This window comes from Myxine glutinosa, chromosome 5, assembly GCF_964187855.1.
Source record: "Myxine glutinosa chromosome 5, kmMyxGlut1.1, whole genome shotgun sequence".
NCBI lineage: Eukaryota > Metazoa > Chordata > Myxini > Myxiniformes > Myxinidae > Myxine > Myxine glutinosa.
In genome coordinates this window covers 54,116,147-54,140,077 of record NC_136265.1, presented here as the reverse complement: position 1 = coordinate 54,140,077, position 23,931 = coordinate 54,116,147, and the positions used below count along the sequence as shown (strand labels likewise).

The following is a 23,931-nucleotide window of genomic DNA, read 5'->3' as shown; positions in this document are numbered from 1 at the left end:
CTTCATCGTGGGAGATTCCAATGATTATTATGAACGCTTTGGTTTCAACAGCGTGAAGACGGGCTAGGTGTGAGGCAGGAGCACCAGCCCAGAGGGGAGAGCAGTACTCCATTGAGCTGCGGATGAAAGCCTTGTATGTGGTGAGAAGCTCAGGAGTGCCAAGGAAGGACTTCGCACGACGGAGGATGCCCAGTCGGCGATTGGCTTTGGAAGCCAGCTTGGAAATGTGGTTTTCCCAAGAGAGATCATGGCAGATGGTGAGACCCAAAAGCTTGAGTGACAGAACTTCTTGGAGAGGATTGTTGAGAAAGTAGATGGGAGGTTTGTCCAGTCGATCTTTTCGGAGAAACATCGTAAGAGTGTGAGATTTGTCAGGATTGAAAGACAAGTTCCACTTGTTTGCCCAGTCTGTGATTTTGTCCAGGTCTGCAGAGAGTGAGGAGGCTGCAGACTGCCGATCCGAGGGATGAGGAATGGAGCGGCAGAGAGTGGAGTCATCAGCAAAGAGATAGAGAGGATTGGGATTTTAACTTGGGATCCAGGCATCTGGAGTCGAGTGCTCTGATGGGAATTCCAAGCAGGCCGACCCTCGGTCCGGTTGCCTTTTATACGTCTTCATAATTGTTTTTTTTTTTGCGTGAATTTTGAGAGAAACTGAAACTCTGCGGCAAGGGATATCAGAAATGGCCTCAGGACATGCTGATGGAACCCATTCCCTCTGTGATTGGCCTTCCTTCCTTGGAATTCCTCAGCCTTTTTATTATTTCTTTTGACACGAAATGTTTTGGCTTTTTAAACCAAAAAACCTTCACGGTTCAGGACAATTTATCGGCTTCACATTTGTTCCTACATGAGTCATTTTTGTGAACAACATTTCTGAAATCCTCGGTGGCAAAAAGATCCAAGTTCCCGGCGAGCTAGTCTCAGGCGAAGTTCTTTTTATTTTTCCTTTGAATTCCTGGAAGATTGGGGAACTAACATGGCCTCTGGGGATTCTCTCCTGCACAAAGAACACTTTGTGCTTGTGCCATGAATTCACTGATGTACTTGTCTCAAGATGAAGTTTTCTTAGATAGTGATTCGATCCCTTGCGATATTACGGCTCAAGAAGTAGACGAGTCGGAAGGTGGTGTCCCGATTTTATTTTCTCCTTCCAAAAGGGATCCTCCTCGGATAGCTCTGCGATCTTGCAGCTGGACTGCATGGACGAAGGTCACGTCGCAGACATTGGCGGAACCAAAACCTTGGCCTCGACGCTGACGCCGCTCGTTATGATCCCTTCATGGCAAACAAAGGGCAAGTCCCGACGGAGGTCGTCAGCATTCCGACTCGGATCCTTTCGTGCTTCCCTGTTTGGGCCTCCTTATTTACACCCGTCCCTAAGTACACTGCTGATTAACAATCGTGTCTGGACAAAGCAGCGCATTTTGACAGTGGCCAAAAACTCGATCCATGGACGCCCCAAAATTGACAATGATGAAGACTTCATGTGACCTAGTTTTTAATCGCCGCTATTTGTTCATCCATTTTGTTTTCTCTTAATCATTTTGGCTCTCGTACGTTTCTCCTGCTCTGCGTTCACTCCCCACCCCCCTTTCCCAGCCATGGATGTCGTGTCGAGAACGCTACAATATTTCATCTTGTTGAATGAAGGCCAGAACCTCATTTTGTGCATGCCTGTGTGAGTGAACCGATCTTTGGTTCGCTCGACAGATTGTTTGTCCCTCCATGTTTGGGAAAGTTGCCCACCGTGAGGGTCGACTTGTATGACACGGACAACCTAAACTGTTGGGATTTCCAGCGGTGCACCTGGGATTCATTTTGTATACGTCTCGTATTATTTTGGGTTATTTGGGGTTTGGTTAGTCGAAACTCCATTCACTTCCTATGTAATGACCTATGTTTACCTAGTTTTATCATATTCAGTTCTGTTTACCCATGTGATCGCTTTCCTCCATCCTGAGCTTCCGCAAACTTGGTGACCGACGGGCGTTTTGTGATGCTCTGCAGTGTAAACTGGTGGTAGAAACATTGGTGCTTTTCTTTTATTCAAGCATGGTTACTATATGTTTCTTGTTTTCAATTTTGTGGATTCTCCAATAGTACTGTGTTGGTGATTGCATTCCGTTTCCACAAGTGTAATCAGGAGCGGCGGTTTGCTATGTTGGGCGGTATAATCGGTGGTTTTTGTGATGTCGGGAGGTATAAGAAGTGGTTTGTCTTCAACAATCCAACAGTTTATAGTTTCATGGGGAATCGAGCCCAGATTAGATAGCTGGAAGGCAAGTGCTTTTGGTAATGCAGTGTATAACCTGTGATTTGACCCTGTCACAACATCACAATGCAAATTGCCAATCTGGAGACAACAGAGACCGACCCAATGCAGGTACACTTGAGAGCACGTGGATCGAACGGCCTGGTTTCCATGTAGTAGGCCTTGTGGATGCTTCACCCGTGTTGTGAGGTGAATCATTCAACACTATCTCTTTATGGCTCGACCTCCCACTCGATACACCGTTATGCTTTTATAAACCCGTGATTGGAGTGATCGAAGTGTATTTGGCGTCATTTCTGAACTACAACGATTACCTGCCTTTCACTTGGATAGGTTCTGAAGGGATGTCCCCCACATCCCATCTTGTTTTCTTTCCCGCAGTCTGGCATTGGGAATGGAAGATGGGTAGATATTTCCGCAGAAACGAAATGCTGATACACCAGGGATGTTTCCTGATCCAGAAATCTGGAATTGGTTACGAGGGGCGTGCAAAGACAAAGCCATGTTTTTAAGGTGACGGGCCTGGCCGTTCGTGGTTCATCCCGTACGGCCGTCATGCCTCAGACCTGTGAAGAATACGCATCGTAGTTTACAAACTGGATTGAGATTTGTGCATACGTTCGGTCTATCCTGGGTTAATGGGTTGAGACCAGTTTGCTAGGATTGTAATTCTCCGTTCAGACGGACTGCTGTTTTCGACCTTCGGAATGGGACGTTGGGCAGCCGAGACTGCAGGGAATTGGAGGAATGCATGCGGCACATATCTGTTTGGAGTTATAGGCGAATGCAGCAAGAACTTAGCCGGACAGTCATGAACCGCGAGGTAGCCATGTGACAGGAATGCCTAATGTCGACAGCATGTAGTGCAACATTGTGACAGGACATTGGGGCCCGACTCGCATATTCCAGGTTTAAGATACGGTACGTGTTAAGCTGGGCACTGTCATCTTCTCAGGATGTCTTGGAAATTTTCACGACATTGTAGTATTTTCTCCAACAGCTCCTGGAAACTGAGGACATGATCTGCTCAAGGAAATCCTGCATTTATGGTGGAAGGCGGGAACAGCGGGTCAAAAAGGCCGCCACCTCATTTAACCACAAAGCGATGGTCCTCCCTCCCAGCGGTCTCAGCCCAGGAGTGTTAGGCCTTTTGATGTAGTTCCAAACCTATTCCCAACGATGGTTCCGTTTCCTAATGTGAACCGAGGTCGTCTCTTTGGGTCCGCCTGGTAGACCCAAAGAGACTTGTTGGCATTGGAGTGGGATCAACCTGGATTACCTAGTTCAGTGTGAATGTTATCAAAGTCAGGGACGAGGATAGATGAGCGTGTGTACATGGGAGGGGACGTTGTACGTCAAAGTAACCTAGTTGTGATCGCCATGTTGGCGGGTCTGTTGTTGGGGCCTGTCCAGCTAAGTGCAATTGTGTTGTTGTGCACAAAGCAGAAAAGTGATCTAGAGGAGAAGTGACATGGTGAAATAAGAACCAGACCATTGAAAATGAACCATTAACCTTTAATCTCTTCTCTACAGTTGTTGTTGTTGCTCACACAAGTCTTCAACACAAAAGTTGTACAGTGAATACTCATCTATAAAAGGTTGTGGTTGTCACTGTTATGATCTAAGTGGGTTTTTGGTGTGAAAAATCAAACTCAAAGCTAAAGACTTTACCCACTAAGCATGACGCAAATCTTAAGGAGAAACACCTGGTGATGACGCACGGCAGGTAAATGCAGCAAGTATGGCATTCCTTCAAATCTGCTAAAGCAGGTACAAATCGGGTTGGCTGATTGCAAAAATTGGCCCAGATTTGGTTATATGAACTCATTAGATTGTTCATCTAACCAGGTGGTAAAACAGCCACTCAAGTAAAAAAAAAAAAGAAAAAAAAAGTATACATATATATATTTATATTTATTTATTTGTTTATTAATTAATTAATTAATTAATTATACGCTACATGGCCAAAGATATGTGGACACCTGAACATCACACCCGTATGTGCTCGTCGAACATCTCATTCCAAAATCATGGGCATTAATATGGAGTTGGTCCCCCTTTGCTGCCATAACAGCTTTCACTCTCCTGGGAAGGCTTTCCATTAGATGTTGGAACATTGCTGCGGGGATTTGCTTCCATTCAACCACAAGAGCATTTGTGAGGTCGGGCACTGTTGGGTGATTAGGCCTAGCTCGCAGTCAGTGTTCCAATTCATCCCAAAAGTGTTCGATGGGATTGAGGTCAGGGCTCTGTGCAGGCCAGTCAAGTTCTTCCACACCGATCTCGCCAAACCATTGCTGTATGGACTTCGCTTTGTGCACGGAGGAATTGTCATGCTGAAACAGGAAAGGGCCTTCCCCAAACTGTTGCCACAAAGTTAGAAGCACACAATCATCTCGAATGTTATTGTATGCTGTAGCATTAAGATTTCCCTTCACTGGAACTAAGTGGTCGAGCCCGATCCATGAAAAATAGCCCCAGACCATTATTCCTCCACCAAACTTTACAGTTGGCACTATGCATTCGGGCAGGTATCGTTCTCCTGGCATCCGCCAAACCCAGATTCGTCCGTCGGACTGCCAGATGGTGAAGCGTGATTCATCACTCCCGAGAACGCGTTTCCCCCCTCTCCAGAGTCGAATAGCAGCGAGCTTTACACCACTCCATCCGACGCTTGGCATTGCACATGGTGATCTTAGGCTTGTGTGCGGCTGCTCGGCCATGGAAACCCATTTCATGAAGATCCCAACAAACAGTTGTTGTGCTGATGTTGCTTCCAGAGGAAGTTTGGAACTCGGTAGTGAGTGTTGCAACTGAGGACAGACGATTATTACACGCTTCAGCACTAGGCGGTCCCGTTCTGTGAGCTTGTGTAGCCTACCACTTTGCGGCTGAGCTGTTGTTGCTCCTGGACGTTTCCACTTCACAATAACAGCACTTACAGTTGACTGGGGCAGCTCTAGCAGGGCAGAAATTTGACGAACTGACACGTTTGGAAAGGTGGCATCCCATGGCGGTGCCACGTTGAAAGTCACTGAGCTCTTTAGTATGGCCCATTCCACTGCCAATGTTTGTTGATGGAGATTGCATGGCTGTGTGCTTGATTATATATACCTGTCAGGAATGGGTGTGGCTGAAACAGCCGAATCCACTAATTAGAAGGGGTGTCCGCATACTTTTGGCCATGTAGTGTATATTATATATATATGGGACACCCATGACGTATTAAATGGTAAAATAAAATGCAACAATGTACCCGTTTTTGGCCTCACTTACCAGTCTAATCCAATTATAAAGGTCGGAGATGATTATTTGTTTTCCGTTGGAGTTCATGTCGGGCAAGAACATGATCACAGAGGTCACTACGGATTAATGGAGTGCTTTTGCATTCCAACCTTATCTTTTGCTGAACTCTGTACTCCTATCACAAGTATCGACCGTTTTATTTGCTAAACTTCTTTCAACCTTCCATTCTTCTTTCTTTTGGGACCATGTTGATTAGGTTATGGGTCTTTGCAGTGGTGTTGCATTGAAGCCTGTCGTACAAGCCTTTAATAACACACGTTGCTTTGTATTGGGAGGAGGAGGGGAATACCCTGTGCAGCTCGTGCCACGTTCAAATTTGAATGTGCTGTCCCAATACTTTCACTTACGCCGGTTCAAATAACTGTTTGTTTTGACGTTTTGGATCTCTATGGTGGTGGATGCAGTGACAGAGAAGGTGTGGGAGGTCGAGTCTTGCTCAGAAGATGAAGTCCAGGCAGAGCCACCTGCGAAGAGGCCAGCGCAGGTAACGAGCTTGCCCGTTATTACTTCTACATGCACCAGGTACGCCACTCGGTTTAACCACTTGTAGGAGGTAAACCATGCGGTTGCATTGTTGCTTGTCTGCTCTCTCCCCAGGTGCAGCCTGCAAAGATTTCCAAAGAAAAGAAACGCCCAACGAAAGCTGGGAAACAGACCTCTATCATGGGCTTCTTTCAGAAAAAGCCCCAATAGGCCGTCGGTCCAAGGTCACCTGGGTGTGTGCTCCGGGGTTAAGGTGTCGTGCTCTCCCATTATCATTGGCGCACACACAAGGCCACTTGCGTGCTTGGGTTATTATTTGACCCCGTGGAGCCAGTGCGGCTCAAACAGTATCTCGGCCTTCGTCGCAATTCCATCTCGGGATCGGACGAGGACCGAGCCGCACGTCTTGCAAAGCACAAATCCAACGTGCCTGGCCTCGGTCCACCGCCTGCCCCTGCCCCCCCCCCCCTCTTCCTCATCTTCACCAGGATTTTCCACTTCACTCGATTCCTCTTTTGTATCGGTGCTGTTTGTTGCAATTATATCACTTTGTTTGTTATAAAAGCACAAATATCTTCACGTGCAGTTAACCTTTATTAATATGTGTGTCTTACACACTCACAAGGACTCCATTATCCCGTCTTGCAGGCTTCTCTCTCATCGTCCCCTTTTACGTGGGGCTGGAGTATCGGTTTTTGACAAGGGGTGCTTTGGAGTTTCGGGGTGGGGGGGGTGTATTTTTTTGTGGAAAACTTTCAACCAAACCTGTTTGCAATATAAAGTCTCTTCCTGACGGCGTCCACGTCCTGGTGTCGAAACGGTTTGCCGAGGATGCGCAGATGTGGAAAATCGGAAAGTAAGGGATTGATTTCGGACGGGACGCTGCCTGAGGATTAGATGTGGCGTCTTACTGTTGGCCAAGTTTGGATCCATGGATGAGATTGCTCAGGCGGGATGGCAGAGGGTCTTTACTGAAAAAATAAATAAATAATGCATTTATGGTGGAAGGAGGCCGGTGAACTCCAGGGAGACTTTCCTTGTAAAGTGGCATATGCCTGTTCACACGTCTGGGAGTTCATTTGGTTTATTAAAACTTTCCAGCAAACAATTCATATTAATAATCATAATCATCAGCATCATCTTCATCATCATCCCTGGTTTACTTTGAACCACCTCTGAACGCAGAGTTCCCCGTCGTACCCACTTCCTGCGTTTGGATTGTGTGTGGGTAACTAGAAAGCAGGGCCCCTGGTAGGCCTACATTTTAAAAAGGCCTGCTTTGCAGCCATCTTTGGATAATTAATAGGCATAAGAAAATAAACTCTGGAACTTCAATAAATAGGCTTAGATGCCAAAAGGGTGGATTAATAGCCAGTTAGCCGTGCGGTTGGAATATGTCGGCGTGTTTTGGCGAACGGCCGTTTTCCGCAAACCAGGCACGCTTTCCTTGTCGAACATGCTGGAACAAAACCGGTGACTGGGAAAAAGAACCAAACCGAGGGATGGCGTGCGGGTGTCTTGAGATGGGGGAATATGCGTCCTTACTGTCATGTCTGCTTTCAACCGCAGGTGTGTGTGTGTGTGTGTGTGTACCCTCTTTGTCTCATCGCTGACCCCATGACCTCCGGTGAGGCGTTGCCATCGCTTTGCTATCCGACCATGCCGCCGGATCGTGCCTCCCAGTCTCGTTCTTTTCGTGCCCCCTCTCGGCTGCTCGTCCGGTCGGGGCGCCTGGAATTGCCAAGTGGCGTCCCACATCTCTCCGTCCACCTACCAGACAAATTGCATCGATTGTAGGTTGCCTGTACTCTGCCTGTACTTCATGATTGTGTTTGCGGTTGTTAGGTTGTTAGTGTGACGATAACACTTTAGGAGGGGAACGAAACAAACGTCTTGATTTCTTCAATAAACATATATGATAAAGTTCACGTCCCTGTGCAAAAAATACTCTTCACAGGTAGTTGTTCACCATCCCATCTATCAAAACCTCCACCATAACGCCCCCCCCCCCCCTCCAGCAATACAAATCTCGACCATCCCCCCACACCACCATCAAAATTCCAACAAACCCAACATTTGTCTTCTTTTTTTTTTCATTCACAATTGTTATCTTTTCTAATTCTTTACTCTCTTGAAGGTGTGTGCATCCAGCTTGGACGGTGTGTGCATCCAGCTTGGACGGTGTGTGCATCCAGCTTGGACGGTGTGTGCATCCAGCTTGGACGGTGTGTGCATCCAGCTTGGACGGTGTGTGCATCCAGCTTGGACGGTGTGTGCATCCAGCTTGGACGGTGTGTGCATCCAGCTTGGACGGTGTGTGCATCCAGCTTGGACGGTGTGTGCATCCAGCTTGGACGGTGTGTGCATCCAGCTTGGACGGTGTGCCTCCATTTCTTTCTTTCAATTTCCCTCTTCCACTTCTTTCAAATTTCTCCATTCTGTCACTACCTGTGTGTGTTTCTTCTACTCACTCGCCCTGTTGTACACCTTGAGTCAGGCACTTGATCAGTGTGAACCATCACCTGGGTATTGCACTTCATTTTGCCGTGGTTTCTGCGATATGTTTTAAGGTTTAATCAATGCTGTCTGATTGTATGTTTATTCGGGCGAAGCGAGATCAAGGCCGTTTATTCCTGCGACGTGAAACACCCTGCAACCCATGCCAATAGAAAACACACTTTTTGGAACACCTGCCGCATTTTCCATCCAATCATCATGTACCTTTGTTAAAACATTCTCCATGGGTAGGCGCTCCTGTGTTTAAAGTTTTGTGTCAATCGCACATCAAGTGGTTGCGGAGAAAAGAAATTAAAAGCTAAACTACATTGACCCATGACGTCCTCTTTATGAAACTGAATTCTGAATTGGGTTTTAAATATTTCAAAAAAACAATATGAGGGGCCCTCAAATTCCTTGGGGTGGTCGAGTGGCTGGAGATGGAGGATTTTTTTGGGGGGTGGGGGGGGGGGGTGGAGAGATTAAGGAGGTTTTGGGGGGAGTGGGGAGATGGAGGATATTTTGGGGGTGGGGTGTAGAGGGTGGAGAGGTGATGGTCTTTGTTGGGGTGGAGATATTGAGGTTTTTATGGGGGAAGAGGGTTGGAGAGATGGAGGAGTTTTTGGTAGTGGGGGGGGCGGGGGGGGGAGGAGGAGGGTGTGGGTACGAGGATTGAAAGAACTTCACCATTTATGAGATAAAATAATTAATGGTGATTTCTGATGGCGCAGGTGCACACGATGATCTTATTAACCTCAGGGATGCATCAACAAATCCATTTCCTAAAATGGGCACCTTTGGAGGGTCGTCGGAGCTCCGCGCATGTTTTAACCTGGAATTTGAAATCATCCAGCAATCAAAAAATGGAGGGTTACTAGACCTGCTGCAGCGCGTAAAGACTTCATCCCAGCTCGGATGACGCCTCGACACGCCTGGCAGCATGCTGAATTCGGTGCGCCGCATCTGGTACGGCGGGTGCACCTTCGGCAAACGGGGCGACCCACCCAGCACGCGCACAGGATGCAGGGTATGCGACCGCGTGCTGCCACCCAGGGATGCCACGTGTCCCCGTGAGAGTATGTCCGTCCATGGCGCACGCACACTGTGAGGACCATGGGGATGCGGGGGAGTGGTGTTACCTCCCCCCAAGCACAGAGCGGACACTTTAACCACCACACCCCCCTGAGTCTGCTGAATAACAAGATCACAATACACCATCTCAACAGCCTTTGGTCTCCTGAATGATCTAAAACTGACAAACAACCTTTTCTGTTGCCCTCCAAGCTGGAATTGAACACGACGTTAATTTGAGGAATGGCCGCTGGTCTTGCGGCGCGCTGTGGTCGCCCGGCAGGGCTAGGCCTTAGGTTTTGCCTGGTGTCGGAACGGCTGGCATGAGGTGGATGCTGGAAATGGTGCTGGAGACAAGCACCATATTATGGTTAGACGTCGTTCATAAAAGTACGACACGATATCGTTAGTGAGTTCGACACCTCCGTATATCAACGGGAAGTGCAGTTTATTTAGCCGGTTTAACCTGAACGAAATCTTACGGACAAAGTTACTTCGTTGGTTGATGCAGAATGACGTCACGAGTGAGACAAAATCAGAAAATGTCAGATTAGTGTTTGGGACAGGGTTCAGGTTAACGATCTTGGTCTGAGTTAACTTAGGGTTCGGGTTAGCAATCTTAGCATGAGTGTTAAGTTAGGGTTCGGGTTAGCAATCTTAGCATGAGTGTTAAGTTAGGGTTCGGGTTAGCAATCTTACCATGAGTGTTAAGTTAGGGTTCGGGTTAGCAATCTTACAATGAGTGTTAAGTTAGGGTTCGGGTTAGCAATCTTACCATGAGTGTTAAGTTAGGGTTCGGGTTAGCAATCTTACCATGAGTGTTAAGTTAGGGTTCGGGTTAGCAATCTTACCATGAGTGTTAAGTTAGGGTTCGGGTTAGCAATCTTAGCATGAGTGTTAAGTTAAGGTTCGGGTTAGCAATCTTAGCATGAGTGTTAAGTTAGGGTTTGGGTTAGCAATCTTAGCATGAGTGCTAAGTTAGGGTTCGGGTTAGCAATCTTAGCATGACTGTTAAGTTAGGGTTCGGGTTAGCAATCTTAGCATGATTGTTAAGTTAGGGTTTGGGTTAGCAATCTTAGCATGAGTGTTAAGTTAGGGTTCGGGTTAGGAATCTTAGCATGAGTGTTAAGTTAGGGTTTGGGTTAGCAATCTTAGCATGAGTGTTAAATTGGGGTTCGGGTTAGCAATCTTAGCATGATTGTTAAGTTAGGGTTTGGGTTAGCAATCTTAGCATGAGTGTTAAATTGGGGTTCAGGTTAGCAATCTTAGCATGAGTGTTAAATTGGGGTTCGGGTTAGCAATCTTAGCATGAGTGTTAAGTTAGGGTTTGGGTTAGCAATCTTAGCACGAGTGTTAAGTTAGGGTTCGGGTTAGCAATCTTAGCATGATTGCTAAGTTAGGGTTTGGGTTAGCAATCTTAGCATGAGTGTTAAATTGGGGTTCAGGTTAGCAATCGTAGCATGAGTGTTAAGTTAGGGTTTGGGTTAGCAATCTTAGCATGATTGTTAAGTTAGGGTTTGGGTTAGCAATCTTAGCATGAGTGTTAAGTTAGGGTTTGGGTTAGCAATCTTAGCATGAGTGTTAAGTTAGGGTTTGGGTTAGCAATCTTAGCATGAGTGTTAAGTTAGGGTTTGGGTTAGCAATCTTAGCATGAGTGTTAAATTGGGGTTCGGGTTAGCAATCTTACCATGATTGTTAAGTTAGGGTTCGGGTTAGCAATCTTAGCATGAGTGTTAAGTTAGGGTTTGGGTTAGCAATCTTAGCATGAGTGTTAAGTTAGGGTTTGGGTTAGCAATCTTAGCATGAGTGCTAAGTTAGGGTTCAGGTTAGCAATCTTAGCACGAGTGTTAAATTGGGGTTCGGGTTAGCAATCTTAGCATGAGTGTTAAGTTAGGGTTTGGGTTAGCAATCTTAGCATGATTGTTAAGTTAGGGCTTGGGTTAGCAATCTTAGCATGATTGTTAAGTTAGGGCTTGGGTTAGCAATCTTAGCATGAGTGTTAAGTTAGGGTTTGGGTTAGCAATCTTAGCATGAGTGCTAAGTTAGGGTTCAGGTTAGCAATCTTAGCATGAGTGTTAAATTGGGGTTCGGGTTAGCAATCTTAGCATGAGTGTTAAGTTAGGGTTTGGGTTAGCAATCTTAGCATGATTGTTAAGTTAGGGTTCGGGTTAGCAATCTTAGCATGAGTGTTAAGTTAGGGTTCGGGTTAGCAATCTTACCATGAGTGTTAAGTTAGGGTTCGGGTTAGCAATCTTACAATGAGTGTTAAGTTAGGGTTCGGGTTAGCAATCTTACCATGAGTGTTAAGTTAGGGTTCGGGTTAGCAATCTTACCATGAGTGTTAAGTTAGGGTTCGGGTTAGCAATCTTACCATGAGTGTTAAGTTAGGGTTCGGGTTAGCAATCTTAGCATGAGTGTTAAGTTAAGGTTCGGGTTAGCAATCTTAGCATGAGTGTTAAGTTAGGGTTTGGGTTAGCAATCTTAGCATGAGTGCTAAGTTAGGGTTCGGGTTAGCAATCTTAGCATGACTGTTAAGTTAGGGTTCGGGTTAGCAATCTTAGCATGATTGTTAAGTTAGGGTTTGGGTTAGCAATCTTAGCATGAGTGTTAAGTTAGGGTTCGGGTTAGGAATATTAGCATGAGTGTTAAGTTAGGGTTTGGGTTAGCAATCTTAGCATGAGTGTTAAATTGGGGTTCGGGTTAGCAATCTTAGCATGATTGTTAAGTTAGGGTTTGGGTTAGCAATCTTAGCATGAGTGTTAAATTGGGGTTCAGGTTAGCAATCTTAGCATGAGTGTTAAATTGGGGTTCGGGTTAGCAATCTTAGCATGAGTGTTAAGTTAGGGTTTGGGTTAGCAATCTTAGCATGAGTGTTAAGTTAGGGTTTGGGTTAGCAATCTTAGCATGAGTGTTAAGTTAGGGTTTGGGTTAGCAATCTTAGCATGAGTGCTAAGTTAGGGTTCAGGTTAGCAATCTTAGCACGAGTGTTAAATTGGGGTTCGGGTTAGCAATCTTAGCATGAGTGTTAAGTTAGGGTTTGGGTTAGCAATCTTAGCATGATTGTTAAGTTAGGGCTTGGGTTAGCAATCTTAGCATGATTGTTAAGTTAGGGCTTGGGTTAGCAATCTTAGCATGAGTGTTAAGTTAGGGTTTGGGTTAGCAATCTTAGCATGAGTGCTAAGTTAGGGTTCAGGTTAGCAATCTTAGCATGAGTGTTAAATTGGGGTTCGGGTTAGCAATCTTCGCATGATTGTTAAGTTAGGGCTTGGGTTAGCAATCTTAGCATGATTGTTAAGTTAGGGCTTGGGTTAGCAATCTTAGCATGATTGTTAAGTTAGGGCTTGGGTTAGCAATCTTAGCATGAGTGCTAAGTTAGGGTTCAGGTTAGCAATCTTAGCATGAGTGTTAAATTGGGGTTCGGGTTAGCAATCTTAGCATGAGTGTTAAGTTAGGGTTTGGGTTAGCAATCTTAGCATGAGTGTTAAATTGGGGTTCAGGTTAGCAATCTTAGCATGAGTGTTAAGTTAGGGTTCAGGTTAGCAATCTTAGCATGAGTGTTAAATTGGGGTTCGGGTTAGCAATCTTAGCATGATTGTTAAGTTAGGGTTCGGGTTAGCAATCTTAGCATGATTGTTAAGTTAGGGTTTGGGTTAGCAATCTTAGCATGAGTGTTAAATTGGGGTTCGGGTTAGCAATCTTAGCATGAGTGTTAAGTTAGGGTTCAGGTTAGCAATCTTAGCATGAGTGTTAAATTGGGGTTCGGGTTAGCAATCTTAGCATGATTGTTAAGTTAGGGTTTGGGTTAGCAATCTTAGCATGAGTGTTAAATTGGGGTTCAGGTTAGCAATCGTAGCATGAGTGTTAAGTTAGGGTTTGGGTTAGCAATCTTAGCATGATTGTTAAGTTAGGGTTTGGGTTAGCAATCTTAGCATGAGTGTTAAGTTAGGGTTTGGGTTAGCAATCTTAGCATGAGTGTTAAGTTAGGGTTGGGGTTAGCAATCTTAGCATGATTGTTAAGTTAGGGTTTGGGTTAGCAATCCTAGCATGAGTGTTAAGTTAGGGTTCGGGTTAGCAATCTTAGCATGAGTGTTAAGTTAGGGCTTGGGTTAGCAATCTTAGCATGATTGTTAAGTTAGGGCTTGGGTTAGCAATCTTAGCATGATTGTTAAGTTAGGGCTTGGGTTAGCAATCTTAGCATGATTGTTAAGTTAGGGCTTGGGTTAGCAATCTTAGCATGAGTGCTAAGTTAGGGTTCAGGTTAGCAATCTTAGCATGAGTGTTAAATTGGGGTTCGGGTTAGCAATCTTCGCATGATTGTTAAGTTAGGGCTTGGGTTAGCAATCTTAGCATGATTGTTAAGTTAGGGCTTGGGTTAGCAATCTTAGCATGATTGTTAAGTTAGGGCTTGGGTTAGCAATCTTAGCATGATTGTTAAGTTAGGGCTTGGGTTAGCAATCTTAGCATGAGTGCTAAGTTAGGGTTCAGGTTAGCAATCTTAGCATGAGTGTTAAATTGGGGTTCGGGTTAGCAATCTTAGCATGAGTGTTAAGTTAGGGTTTGGGTTAGCAATCTTAGCATGATTGTTAAGTTAGGGCTTGGGTTAGCAATCTTAGCATGATTGTTAAGTTAGGGCTTGGGTTAGCAATCTTAGCATGAGTGTTAAATTGGGGTTCGGGTTGCAGTTAGTAATAGGAAGAAGTTAGACTTAGCGTTAACGTTTGGCTTCGAGTCAGGTTAGGGTTACATAAGGTCAGGTTAGGGTTGTCCAGGGAAATATATTTTATCGAATGCTAACCGGTTACTGATGGTGACATCATGCATTAACCAATGAAATTGATTTATCGATTAGATGAACTGAATATGCCTGTTACTGGTTAAGAGAACACTTTATCCTGCTTATCCTCGTGGCAATTTGACAAGTGCAGGCGTTCTGGGGAAGAGTTTGATGAGGAATAGCGAATGAAGAGTGAAAAAGGATCTCAACGTACCACCTCCTCTTGTTGTGCTCCTTCTCTGGTAATGATCTGGATCTTTTGGACACCGCCCCCTCTACCTTCCGGTGGCTCTGCCAACAACAGACGGTCTGGGTTCAGTGGCTGCTCCGCCATCACAGTGAACGTATCCCGATAGATCAGGAAGTAAGGTGTATACGCGGTGCTGTCAATTCAATCACACAGTGAACCGTGGGGCTACTCCGACTTGCGACCCCGGATGTGGTCGTATCGTGGGATGGTCCCTTTACCCCTTGCGCAAGCCACCCAAGGAATTTGGCCGTGGTACCATGGGGCAAAGGATGCCATGGGAATACTTCACCTCTCCGCAGGAAAGCTCTTACCGTCTTAAGGACGAAGTGCTATGCGATGCACCACCACGCTGGCACTGCACCACCACGCTGGCACTGCACCACCACACAGGCACTGCACCACCACATGCTGGCACTGCACCACCATGCTGGCACTGCACCACCATGCTGGCACTGCACCACCACATTGGCACTGCACCACCACGCTGGCACTGCACCACCACGCTGGCACTGCACCACCACTCTGGCACTGCACCACAGCGGTCTTTTTTGATTCGTTTCATAAAATTTATTTATTTATGGGTGTCTGGGTGGGTTTGTGTAAGAGCAAGGGGATAGAGGGGAGGAGGGAACACAGACAGTGAAATAATGGGACAACGGGACACGAATAATGTGATGGCGGAACAATGCAATAGCAGGCCAATCTAACAACGGACCAATTGGACAGTTGGACAACCTGTGGCCACAAGGAACAATTTATTTGCGTGTGCCACAGTGAATTTGCGTCGTCGTTTGTGTTGTCCTCGCAAACTGACCTTCGCACACAGGGCAGCACGTGTGTGGTGCGTAAGTGCTGGAGCAGTTGAGTGGTGCGCACGTTTTGAGCGCGCAGTACGTTTTCCCGTTCTGCAAGGGAAAACATTTACTGTGTTTACCAACGTGCAGGAAACTATAACAACACATGTGGACCACGTTTCACAGGCCTGTAAAGTGGAACTTTGTTGTGCTCGTCTATTTATTACATACGAACGCCATACGCAATGGACTGCGCGGTCATGCATTTGGATAAACGCCCTCCTCCACCCGACACAACCTGGACGCGTACAATCGCCCTCCATGGTGTGAGACGTACCGAGCAAGCGCACTCCACGCACTGGTCGGAGCGCCAGGACGGAGCCAAGACCCGAACCCTGGGATCGAAGGTGTCGCCGTGCCCGTACAGCGAACCCGCAAAGCGACACGGCCGGGCAACCGGCCGAGGAGCTGTGGGCAGAGACCCGACACCATATGCCATCCATCCTTCCTACTGTTGTCAATGTTGAATGAAACACCTCAACGACTCCGGAGGGAACTCCACCCTGGGTCTTGGAATTAAATCCTCTGGATTCCCATCCCCTGCCCTTCCCACGCCTCCTCCCTCCCACAGATCTCCCGATGTCCCTGCTGGCCATCTTGTGTCTTGCTCCCTTTATCATATGTTTTATGTGTCAGCTTGTATTTTTGTGATCAATGTTAGCTCTTACATGAGCCTCGATCTTGTATACAAATAATAATAATAATAATAATGAACGGTCACATCTGTCCTCACAATCTAATCTCACCAAGTGCCGTTTTCCAATAATCAAGACAAGTTTCACAAAGGAGCGACAGGAAAGGTGACGTACCGACACAGCGAGGACAGCAGGATCCAGGTTTTCGCTCCGAGCGGGTACAAGTCAGGTAGGGACACCGTACCGCACCACACTGGACCTTGCCACCCTAGTACACAGCACCACGTCAAGCTTGAGCACCACATCGCACAACGTGCGTGCCATCACCAAAATGATCATTATTTATTTATTCATTCCTTAATTAGGCCTTGCTTAAAATTTGCTCAAAATCAAATTGGGGAAAGGAGTTGGGGGTGGGACAGTGAAATATCCGACCGGGTTTGTGTACGTAATAAATATATGGCTAAGTTTGCCCTTGGTGCAGCGTTCTGAGATGGAGTGCGTGTATTTGAACCAACCTGAATGCACGTACAGGTGATGCAGTAGTCTATCCCACGAGGAGCTAGGTACGGGTGCCAGGCCTCGCCGGGGTCGTACGAGCGACCTTGGAAGGGACAAGAGTCGGCCGTGCTTGGCATCCTCTCTGTTACTGGAGGGAGGGATGACATTTGACCTTTGGTTTTGTTAATGTCACTTCTAAGGTCTAAGTACAAAAAGAAAAGAAGAGTTCAAGTACAGATACAGAGCAACACCGCTATTTCTGTCTGTCGACCCTACGGCTCATTCCAGGTAATCAATATAACCTGGAGGAGTAAACCCAACGAGCGAAGAGCAACTCACCACACCTTCCATCTTGTATCATCGCACAGGGACATCTGAGGTTCGATTCCAGAACCAAGAATAAACTAAACCGGTGCTTCACAGGCAGGTGAAGTGCATCAGCAAGTGCACCATTCTTTCGGGTGGACCTCAAGCTGGAGAACCGTTTGCCAACATTGACTGGTGGACCTTAAAGATCCTAGGATGTTTTTTTTTTTTTTTTTGCAAGTGGACCATTATGTGTTCTGACCCTAACCAGATGTCGAGGCTCCACAAAGAGTCTACACCCCGGAATGCTCTTCCCACAACGCACCTTTGTCTCACCTTGCCCAACATCCTAAGGAGTCTCGACTCTATAAGGTTCTTGTTATAACTAGTTTATTATAACTATGTCTTAATGCACTTTCCAGAATTAATGTAAAGTCGATGCGAGTAAAGGGTACACCTTGCTCTAGGTGAGGAAGACCTCACGTGGTGTTAACCTTGTTGACGTACCTTCCCCTCCCTGACCCCGAGTGGGAGTCAATGAAGTGATGAGGACAAGAGTCCTGTAGATCATGAATAATAAGCTGCACTGGCGCAGAGACCTTCCTGGAGCTGCCATGAGGTTCGAGGTGCTTCAGAGGGTCTCCAGGACCAATCTGCAAACGTTCAACCATCATCAATATTCCAAAAGCGAGCTGTTATAAACGAGTGTACCTGTGGTTAGGAATGCTTGTAAATAAGGTAACCATAAAGCATTACCTGTGAGGTGCGTGGCCACTCCTGAGCACTGACAGCCTCGTGCTGCCTGCGTCTCCAGCTCTCTCGACTCGAATGGAGGAACAGCCCAGTGAGGACCAGCTCAGAGAGCAATGCCCTCCTCCCTCCTACCCCAGCACCCTCCTCGTGTCTCGCTCTCATCTCCTGCCAACGATCCTGGGATTTTGCTCTTGGAAGCCCGAGCTCTGGCACCGACTCCCTCTAGTGGCTTTGCCAAAGTATCCCTGCTTTTCGACTTAAAAAACAGGGAGAGAACTGAGAGCAGTGAATCACACAAAGTGCCAGGAACGAAGTGATTTACTTCGTTTACTCGAATTCGACTGAAATGAGTGGGAAAAATACCATTTTGGTCCAACGTGGATCTTCTTCTTCTTCGCTTTGATGTCCACCATTTTGGCCCACCGTGGATCTTCTTCTTCTTCGCTTTGATGTCCACCATTTTGGTCCACCGTGGATCTTTTTCGCTTTGATGTCCACCATTTTGGCCCACCTTGGATCTTTTTCGCTTTGATGTCCACCATTTTGGCCCACCGTGGATCTTCTTCTTCTTCGTTTTGATGTCCATCATTTTGGTCCACCGTGGATTTTCTTCGCTTTGATGTCCACCATTTTGGTCCACCGTGGATCTTCTTCTTCTTCGTTTTGATGTCAAAGGTTAGAGGTCAGGCCGGTCATTCGGATATGCCTTTCCCATTCCACTCCGTCATCAGCACGTCCATGACTGTTACAAAGAGGAGGCTGGAATCTGGTGGTCTGCGGAAGACCGTCCTCCACTCTATGAGGTCGTGAGGCCCCATTTAGGCCTGACCGTAGTGTTGGCTGCATTATACACTTTCTATTCAGATGTCTTCTTTTTCTTCCGTATGCTCAAAATAACGAAAACAGTTTATTAAATGAATGCAAAATGAAAATTTTATGCAACCTTGACCTTTCACCTTTCGATCTTCAAAAAAACCCAATAAACTCCTACCTTTTGATTTGATTCAGTGATCTGATATGAAAATTCTTAGAATTTCAGGTCAATCAGATGGAAATTGATGATTTTATGTGACGCTGACCTTTGACCTTTTGAACAAATTATTAATTTGCCTTCTCTGTATTATCATAATAAAGTTTTGTTGAAAATTTGATGACAAAACTCAAATGGTAAATTTCAAGTGAAATGGATGAAAATTTTATTTTATGTGACGCTGACCTTTGACCTTTTGACAAAATTATTTCTTTCTCTTCTCTATTATCATAAAGCTCTGTTGAAAATTTGATGACAAAAGCTCAAATGGTAAATTTAAATTTCAGGTCAATTGGATAAAAATTTATGATTTTATGTGCCGCTGACCTTTGACCTTTTGACAAAATTATAAATTTGTCTTCTCCATATTCTCATAATAAAGCTTTGTTGAAAATTTGATGACAAAACTCAAATGGTAAATTGAAATTTCAGGTCAATTGTATGAAAATTGATTTGATGTGACGCTGCCCTTTGACCTTTTGCCAAATTATTAATTTGCCTTCTCCTTATATCATAATAAAGCTTTGGTGAAAATGTGATGACAAAACTCAAATGGTAAAAAAGTTATGGCCTGGAAGATTTTAGGCGACCTTGACCTTTTGACCTTAAACGCAAAATGCTTCAGTGATTCAGCATGTAAACCCTGCTGAAATTTCAAGTCAATCGGATGGAAATTGACGATTTTATGCAACCGTGACCTCTGACCTTTTGAGCTAAAAAAAACTCGCCTTTTAGCCTTTGATTGGTGAACCAATATTAGTCTAGTAGGAAGACTAGGTCCCCCTGCACCCCCCGGAGATATACTTCTAATCAGTGTTTCTAGATTGGAAAAAATGTGTAGAAAATGACTAGCTATGGCCCCAAGCTGAAAAAATGTCCCACATACCATTTTTATGCAAATTACTGCTGCCATTATCAAAAAAACGATTTTTGACATATCTCAGCCAATATTGCAGATAATTGAAAAATGAAGGTGTCTAGACCCATGTTTTGAAGGGCATAGATCATGATAGAACTATTCATAACATGATTACATGTGTCTATGGTATACTAGTATGCATATTAATGCTGTAATTACAAAATAATCAGTTTTACAAATGATAAGGATACGTTAATACTGCAGATAACTTAACATGGTACATAAGGGGTCTAAACCCAGGTATTTTCAAGGTTAAATGTCAACAAGATGCTCCTGAGTCTTGCATAGGGGCGGGACATTGGCAGTAACATTGGTACCACTCAACTTTTCTTCCCACCATTGACTTTGTATTGCGAGAGATTTTCACTTGCTTATTTAAAGGTTTCTCACCCAGCCCACGTAAAATCTACCAACTCCTGCTGTTAACTCCCAAACATATTTTTTTATGTTATCCAATCACAGTGCAGAAATGACAGACTAGAGATCCAAATTAGTGCTGCTATAGCTGCCATTTTACATTTCCATCCATGTAACATGCGCGCTCGCGCGCTCGTATCAATTGGTAATGTCGCGCGCTCGTATCAATTGGTAACGTTGATGTTATTGAATACCTCAGTTGAAAGTTCAGTCTTCCATTCCATCTGTGTGTTGTTCTTGGTATTCATCCTCCAATCTAGCCAGGTAAGATGCTAACTATAATGTTACTCACACTCTTGACTTCAGTTTCTGCATGAAATCATAAACAGGCAGAATAACAGCTGAGCCAGCTAGCACCATGTTAGCTAACGTTAAAGCTAGCCTCATCTATGTACAGTATGTTCCTAATGTCGGTGTAACTTAAACTTTTGTTAATGCCAAACATGAGACATATCTGTTGACTTCTGTATATGAATTGAACCAGAAAGAGGCACGACAGCTGAGCTAGCTACAGTAACTTAGCACAATGTTTCATTGGCCTAGATAGCTAACGTTAGTGTGGAAGAATTTAGATGTTTTAGCTATTAGCACTTTTGATGCCACTAAACATGGTTTAGTCAGCTAAAAAGTACCCTAGTGTAGAACATGACTCAGAACCTCTGTTACCTCACTGAAAACTCAGAGCCTCCTTTCACAGGCACTTTTAACATCATTCGTGATTTCTTATTTGTCATTTAACAGTGATGGTAGACATCGACAGCAAGCATGCCCAAAAGAAAACGGAGTGTAGAACCTGCAGCCCAAAGCTCTCCTCCTACATGCATCCTTCATGTACCATCCATGTCTGATCATGGGGATTTCACGCCCCTCCGTAAAATTAAAGGATCTGCTTCAGAAAAACTGCAACTGCTTCAAAAGATCCGGGATAGACGTCTCAACCAACCGCATGACTCCCCATGTCGTATGCAATCAGTATGTGATCAGATCCCGGCAACTCTTCCTGATGACCTAGAAAGAGTAGGATATCACAGCAAGTGTTATAAGCACTTTGTCCGCCACTTTCATCGTCTGGGAGATGATACAGAACCAGGGCCATCAACCTCATCATGGCATCACTCTCCTCGTAAACCAGGAGGTTCTGCTGAACCCATCTTCCCGCCAGAGTGTATATTTTGTGAGAAAGTTGAGACCAAAGATGCTCATCGCAATACTGAGAGGCCTACAACCTTCCCATCCTTTAAAAACAAAGAAAATGCATGGGAGCAAATCGAAACACGGGCTGAGAAAATGGGTCTCTATCGACTCCATCGAAAGGTGAAAAACAAAGACCTCTTTGCATGTGAGGCCAAACACCATCCGTCATGTTTTAAAGCTTTCCGCACAGCATTCTACAACTATGAGCGTGCGATTCACAGAGCCGAAGCACCAAAGGAGCAGGCTTGCATGTCAGCCGCCCATGAAAAGGCATTCAACTCAGTACTGGAACACATTCAAACCCAGGTCATCCAGCAGAATAAAGTTCTACAGCTTTCTTCCTTGCGCTTGCTCTATGTCGAGGAACTGAAACTGAATGGATATGAGAACTCAAATTATCGGTCAGAGAAACTACTGAAACGCCTACAGAATGACCCAATCAAGGAGCATATCCACTTCACGAAGGTTGATCATGACAAATGTGATGTCATTTCTTTCTGGCTTGTGCACAGCTCAAACATAACAGTTTCCAATGCTCTCGCACGAGCATTCACACTCGGAAGCACAAACAAGAACCAAAATGTTGCCCTCCAACTTCGCCAGGGTATTCTACAGGCTTTCAGAGAGTGTAAAGACCAACCATGGCCACCAACAGCTGAAGACATGGAGCTCAATCCTGAAGACATCCTACCTCCAGACCTTGTCCGCTTTCTCAGCGTGCTAATGACTGGCAAGGAGGGCATCGAGACAGAAAAGGTGAAGCGTCTGGTCTTCTCCATTGGACAAGATCTGTGCCGTGCAGTGTCAGATGGAAAATGGAAGTTACCAAAGCACATTCTCCTCTGTGTGACTGTAAGGCACCTGTTCCGAAGCAAACAGCTCACCACAATACTACACAGGCTTGGACACTCTGAGAGCTACGATTTCGCCTTGGAGTTGGAAACTGCTCTCGCCAAGGTCCTGGATGAAGTCTCAACTTATCGTACACCACAAATTGTGACAGGAGAGGGCAACCTTGTATTCCACTGTGAGTGGGACAACTTGAATAAAACCACTACCAGTGTGCACGGCAGCAACATTGTAAACAGTGCTGGAGGAATCATGGTGCAGGAGGACTGTTGAAACCAATGTGGTCCAGTGGTCCCATCCTACCAACCTCACTGGTGGATCTTCTGAACACAGGAGAGCACGAAGAGGAGGAGGAAGAGGAAGGAGAAGAAGAGTTTGACTCTGACGATTTCGATGAAAATGATGATGACTGACTCAGTGTAGAATCACTAATGCTAATGATGTTTATCTAAAACAAGCAAGAGAAGAGTGGTCACATTGAGTGCTAGGACTATTTTGACAGTTGTAATATTTAGAAAAATAAAACTTTGTGTTAACGTCTGTGTAGACGGACCTTAATATGAGTCTATTATTTCGTAAAACTGTGATTATTTTGTAAATAAAGCACTAATTAGCATACTAGTATACCATAGACACATGTAATCATGTTATGAATAGTTCTATCATGATCTATGCCCTTCAAAACATGGGTCTAGACACCTTCATTTTTCAATTATCTGCAATATTGGCTGAGATATGTCAAAAATCGTTTTTTTGATAATGGCAGCAGTAATTTGCATAAAAATGGTATGTGGGACATTTTTTCAGCTTGGGGCCATAGCTAGTCATTTTCTACACATTTTTTCCAATCTAGAAACACTGATTAGAAGTATATCTCCGGGGGGTGCAGGGGGACCTAGTCTTCCTACTAGACTATATGCAAGTGCAAAATCCAGGTTCATTTGATGAAAATTGATGGTTTTAGGTGATGCTGACCTTTAACCTTTTGACTTTTATTAATTTGTTTTCTCCATGTTCTCATAATAAAGCTTTGTTGAAAATTTGATGACAAAAGCTTAAATGGTAAAAAAAAAAAGTTATGGCCCGGGCACAGTGACACTGGCTCTGTCACTCCGCCCCCGCCCCCCAAAATTCCATTTAGTTCACCGTGGTTGTCACGCCGCAAAATAAAAAACAAAAAAGTACAATTTGGTCCACTGTGGCTCTGTCACACCCCAAAATTAAAATAAATTAAAATACAATTTGGTCCACTGTGGCTCTGTCACACCCCAAAATTAAAAACAAATACAATTTGGTCCACCGTGGCTCTGTCACACCCCAAAATCAAAAACAAAAAAGTACAATTTGGTCCACCGTGGCTCTGTCACACCGCAAAATCAAAATAAATTAAAATACAATTTGGTCCACTGTGGCTCTGTCACACCCCACAATTAAAAACAAAAAAATACAATTTGGTCCACCGTGGCTCTGTCACACACCAAAATAAAAATAAATTAAAATACAATTTGGTCCACCGTGGCTCTGTCACACCCCACAATTAAAAACAAAAAAATACAATTTGGTCCACCGTGGCTCTGTCACACCGCAAAATCAAAATAAATTAAAATACAATTTGGTCCACTGTGGCTCTGTCACACCCCACAATTAAAAACAAAAAAATACAATTTGGTCCACCGTGGCTCTGTCACACACCAAAATAAAAATAAATTAAAATACAATTTGGTCCACTGTGGCTCTGTCACACCCCACAATTAAAAACAAAAAAATACAATTTGGTCCACCGTGGCTCTGTCACACCGCAAAATCAAAATAAATTAA

At 44.9% G+C, this 23,931-nt stretch overlaps 3 protein-coding genes across 4 annotated transcripts in view; 2 read left to right on the top strand and 1 right to left on the bottom strand.

The window, feature by feature from the left end:
* POLD3 (DNA polymerase delta 3, accessory subunit) overlaps positions 1 to 7,992 on the top strand; it is a 67,622-nt gene extending 59,630 nt beyond the window's left edge. For both annotated transcript variants that reach the window (XM_068117056.2, XM_078778077.1), the window contains 2 exons: positions 5,986 to 6,065; positions 6,179 to 7,992. In XM_068117056.2, the coding sequence (XP_067973157.2) occupies positions 5,986 to 6,065; positions 6,179 to 6,274 (176 nt within the window). In that variant the 3' untranslated portion in view covers positions 6,275 to 7,992. The remainder of the gene's footprint in view (positions 1 to 5,985; positions 6,066 to 6,178) is intronic.
* Positions 1 to 22,659, top strand: part of LOC144892275 (uncharacterized) — a 341,101-nt gene extending 318,442 nt beyond the window's left edge. The window contains exon 2 of the mRNA XM_078778081.1: positions 20,812 to 22,659. Coding sequence (XP_078634207.1) covers positions 20,812 to 20,860 — 49 coding nt within the window. The 3' untranslated portion in view covers positions 20,861 to 22,659. The remainder of the gene's footprint in view (positions 1 to 20,811) is intronic.
* Positions 7,133 to 17,862, bottom strand: LOC137427514 (chordin-like protein 1). The gene is made up of 10 exons (XM_068117059.2): positions 17,708 to 17,862; positions 17,459 to 17,604; positions 16,663 to 16,793; positions 16,319 to 16,412; positions 15,787 to 15,917; positions 15,470 to 15,560; positions 14,620 to 14,696; positions 9,825 to 9,978; positions 9,441 to 9,662; positions 7,133 to 7,834 (listed from the first exon to the last, which is right to left on the bottom strand). Exons 2-10 carry the CDS (start codon positions 17,565 to 17,567, stop codon positions 7,668 to 7,670), a joined length of 1,176 nt encoding a protein of 391 aa, XP_067973160.2. The 5' UTR covers positions 17,568 to 17,604; positions 17,708 to 17,862; the 3' UTR covers positions 7,133 to 7,667.
* Positions 22,660 to 23,931: the final 1,272 nt, after the last annotated feature.

Bases quoted from the DNA above. Each gene is read 5' to 3' on its own strand.
- LOC137427514 (XM_068117059.2), bottom strand. From the start codon at position 17,567: ATGGCAGCTCCAGGAAGGTCTCTGCGCCAGTGCAGCTTATTATTCATG. The intron at 15,561-15,786 runs GTACGTCTCACA...TTTCCCTTGCAG, and splicing joins GCGTGGAGTGCGCTTGCTCG to AACGGGAAAACGTACTGCGC. The intron at 9,979-14,619 runs GTACGTTGAGAT...GCTTGTCTCCAG, and splicing joins GAGCACAACAAGAGGAGGTG to CACCATTTCCAGCATCCACC.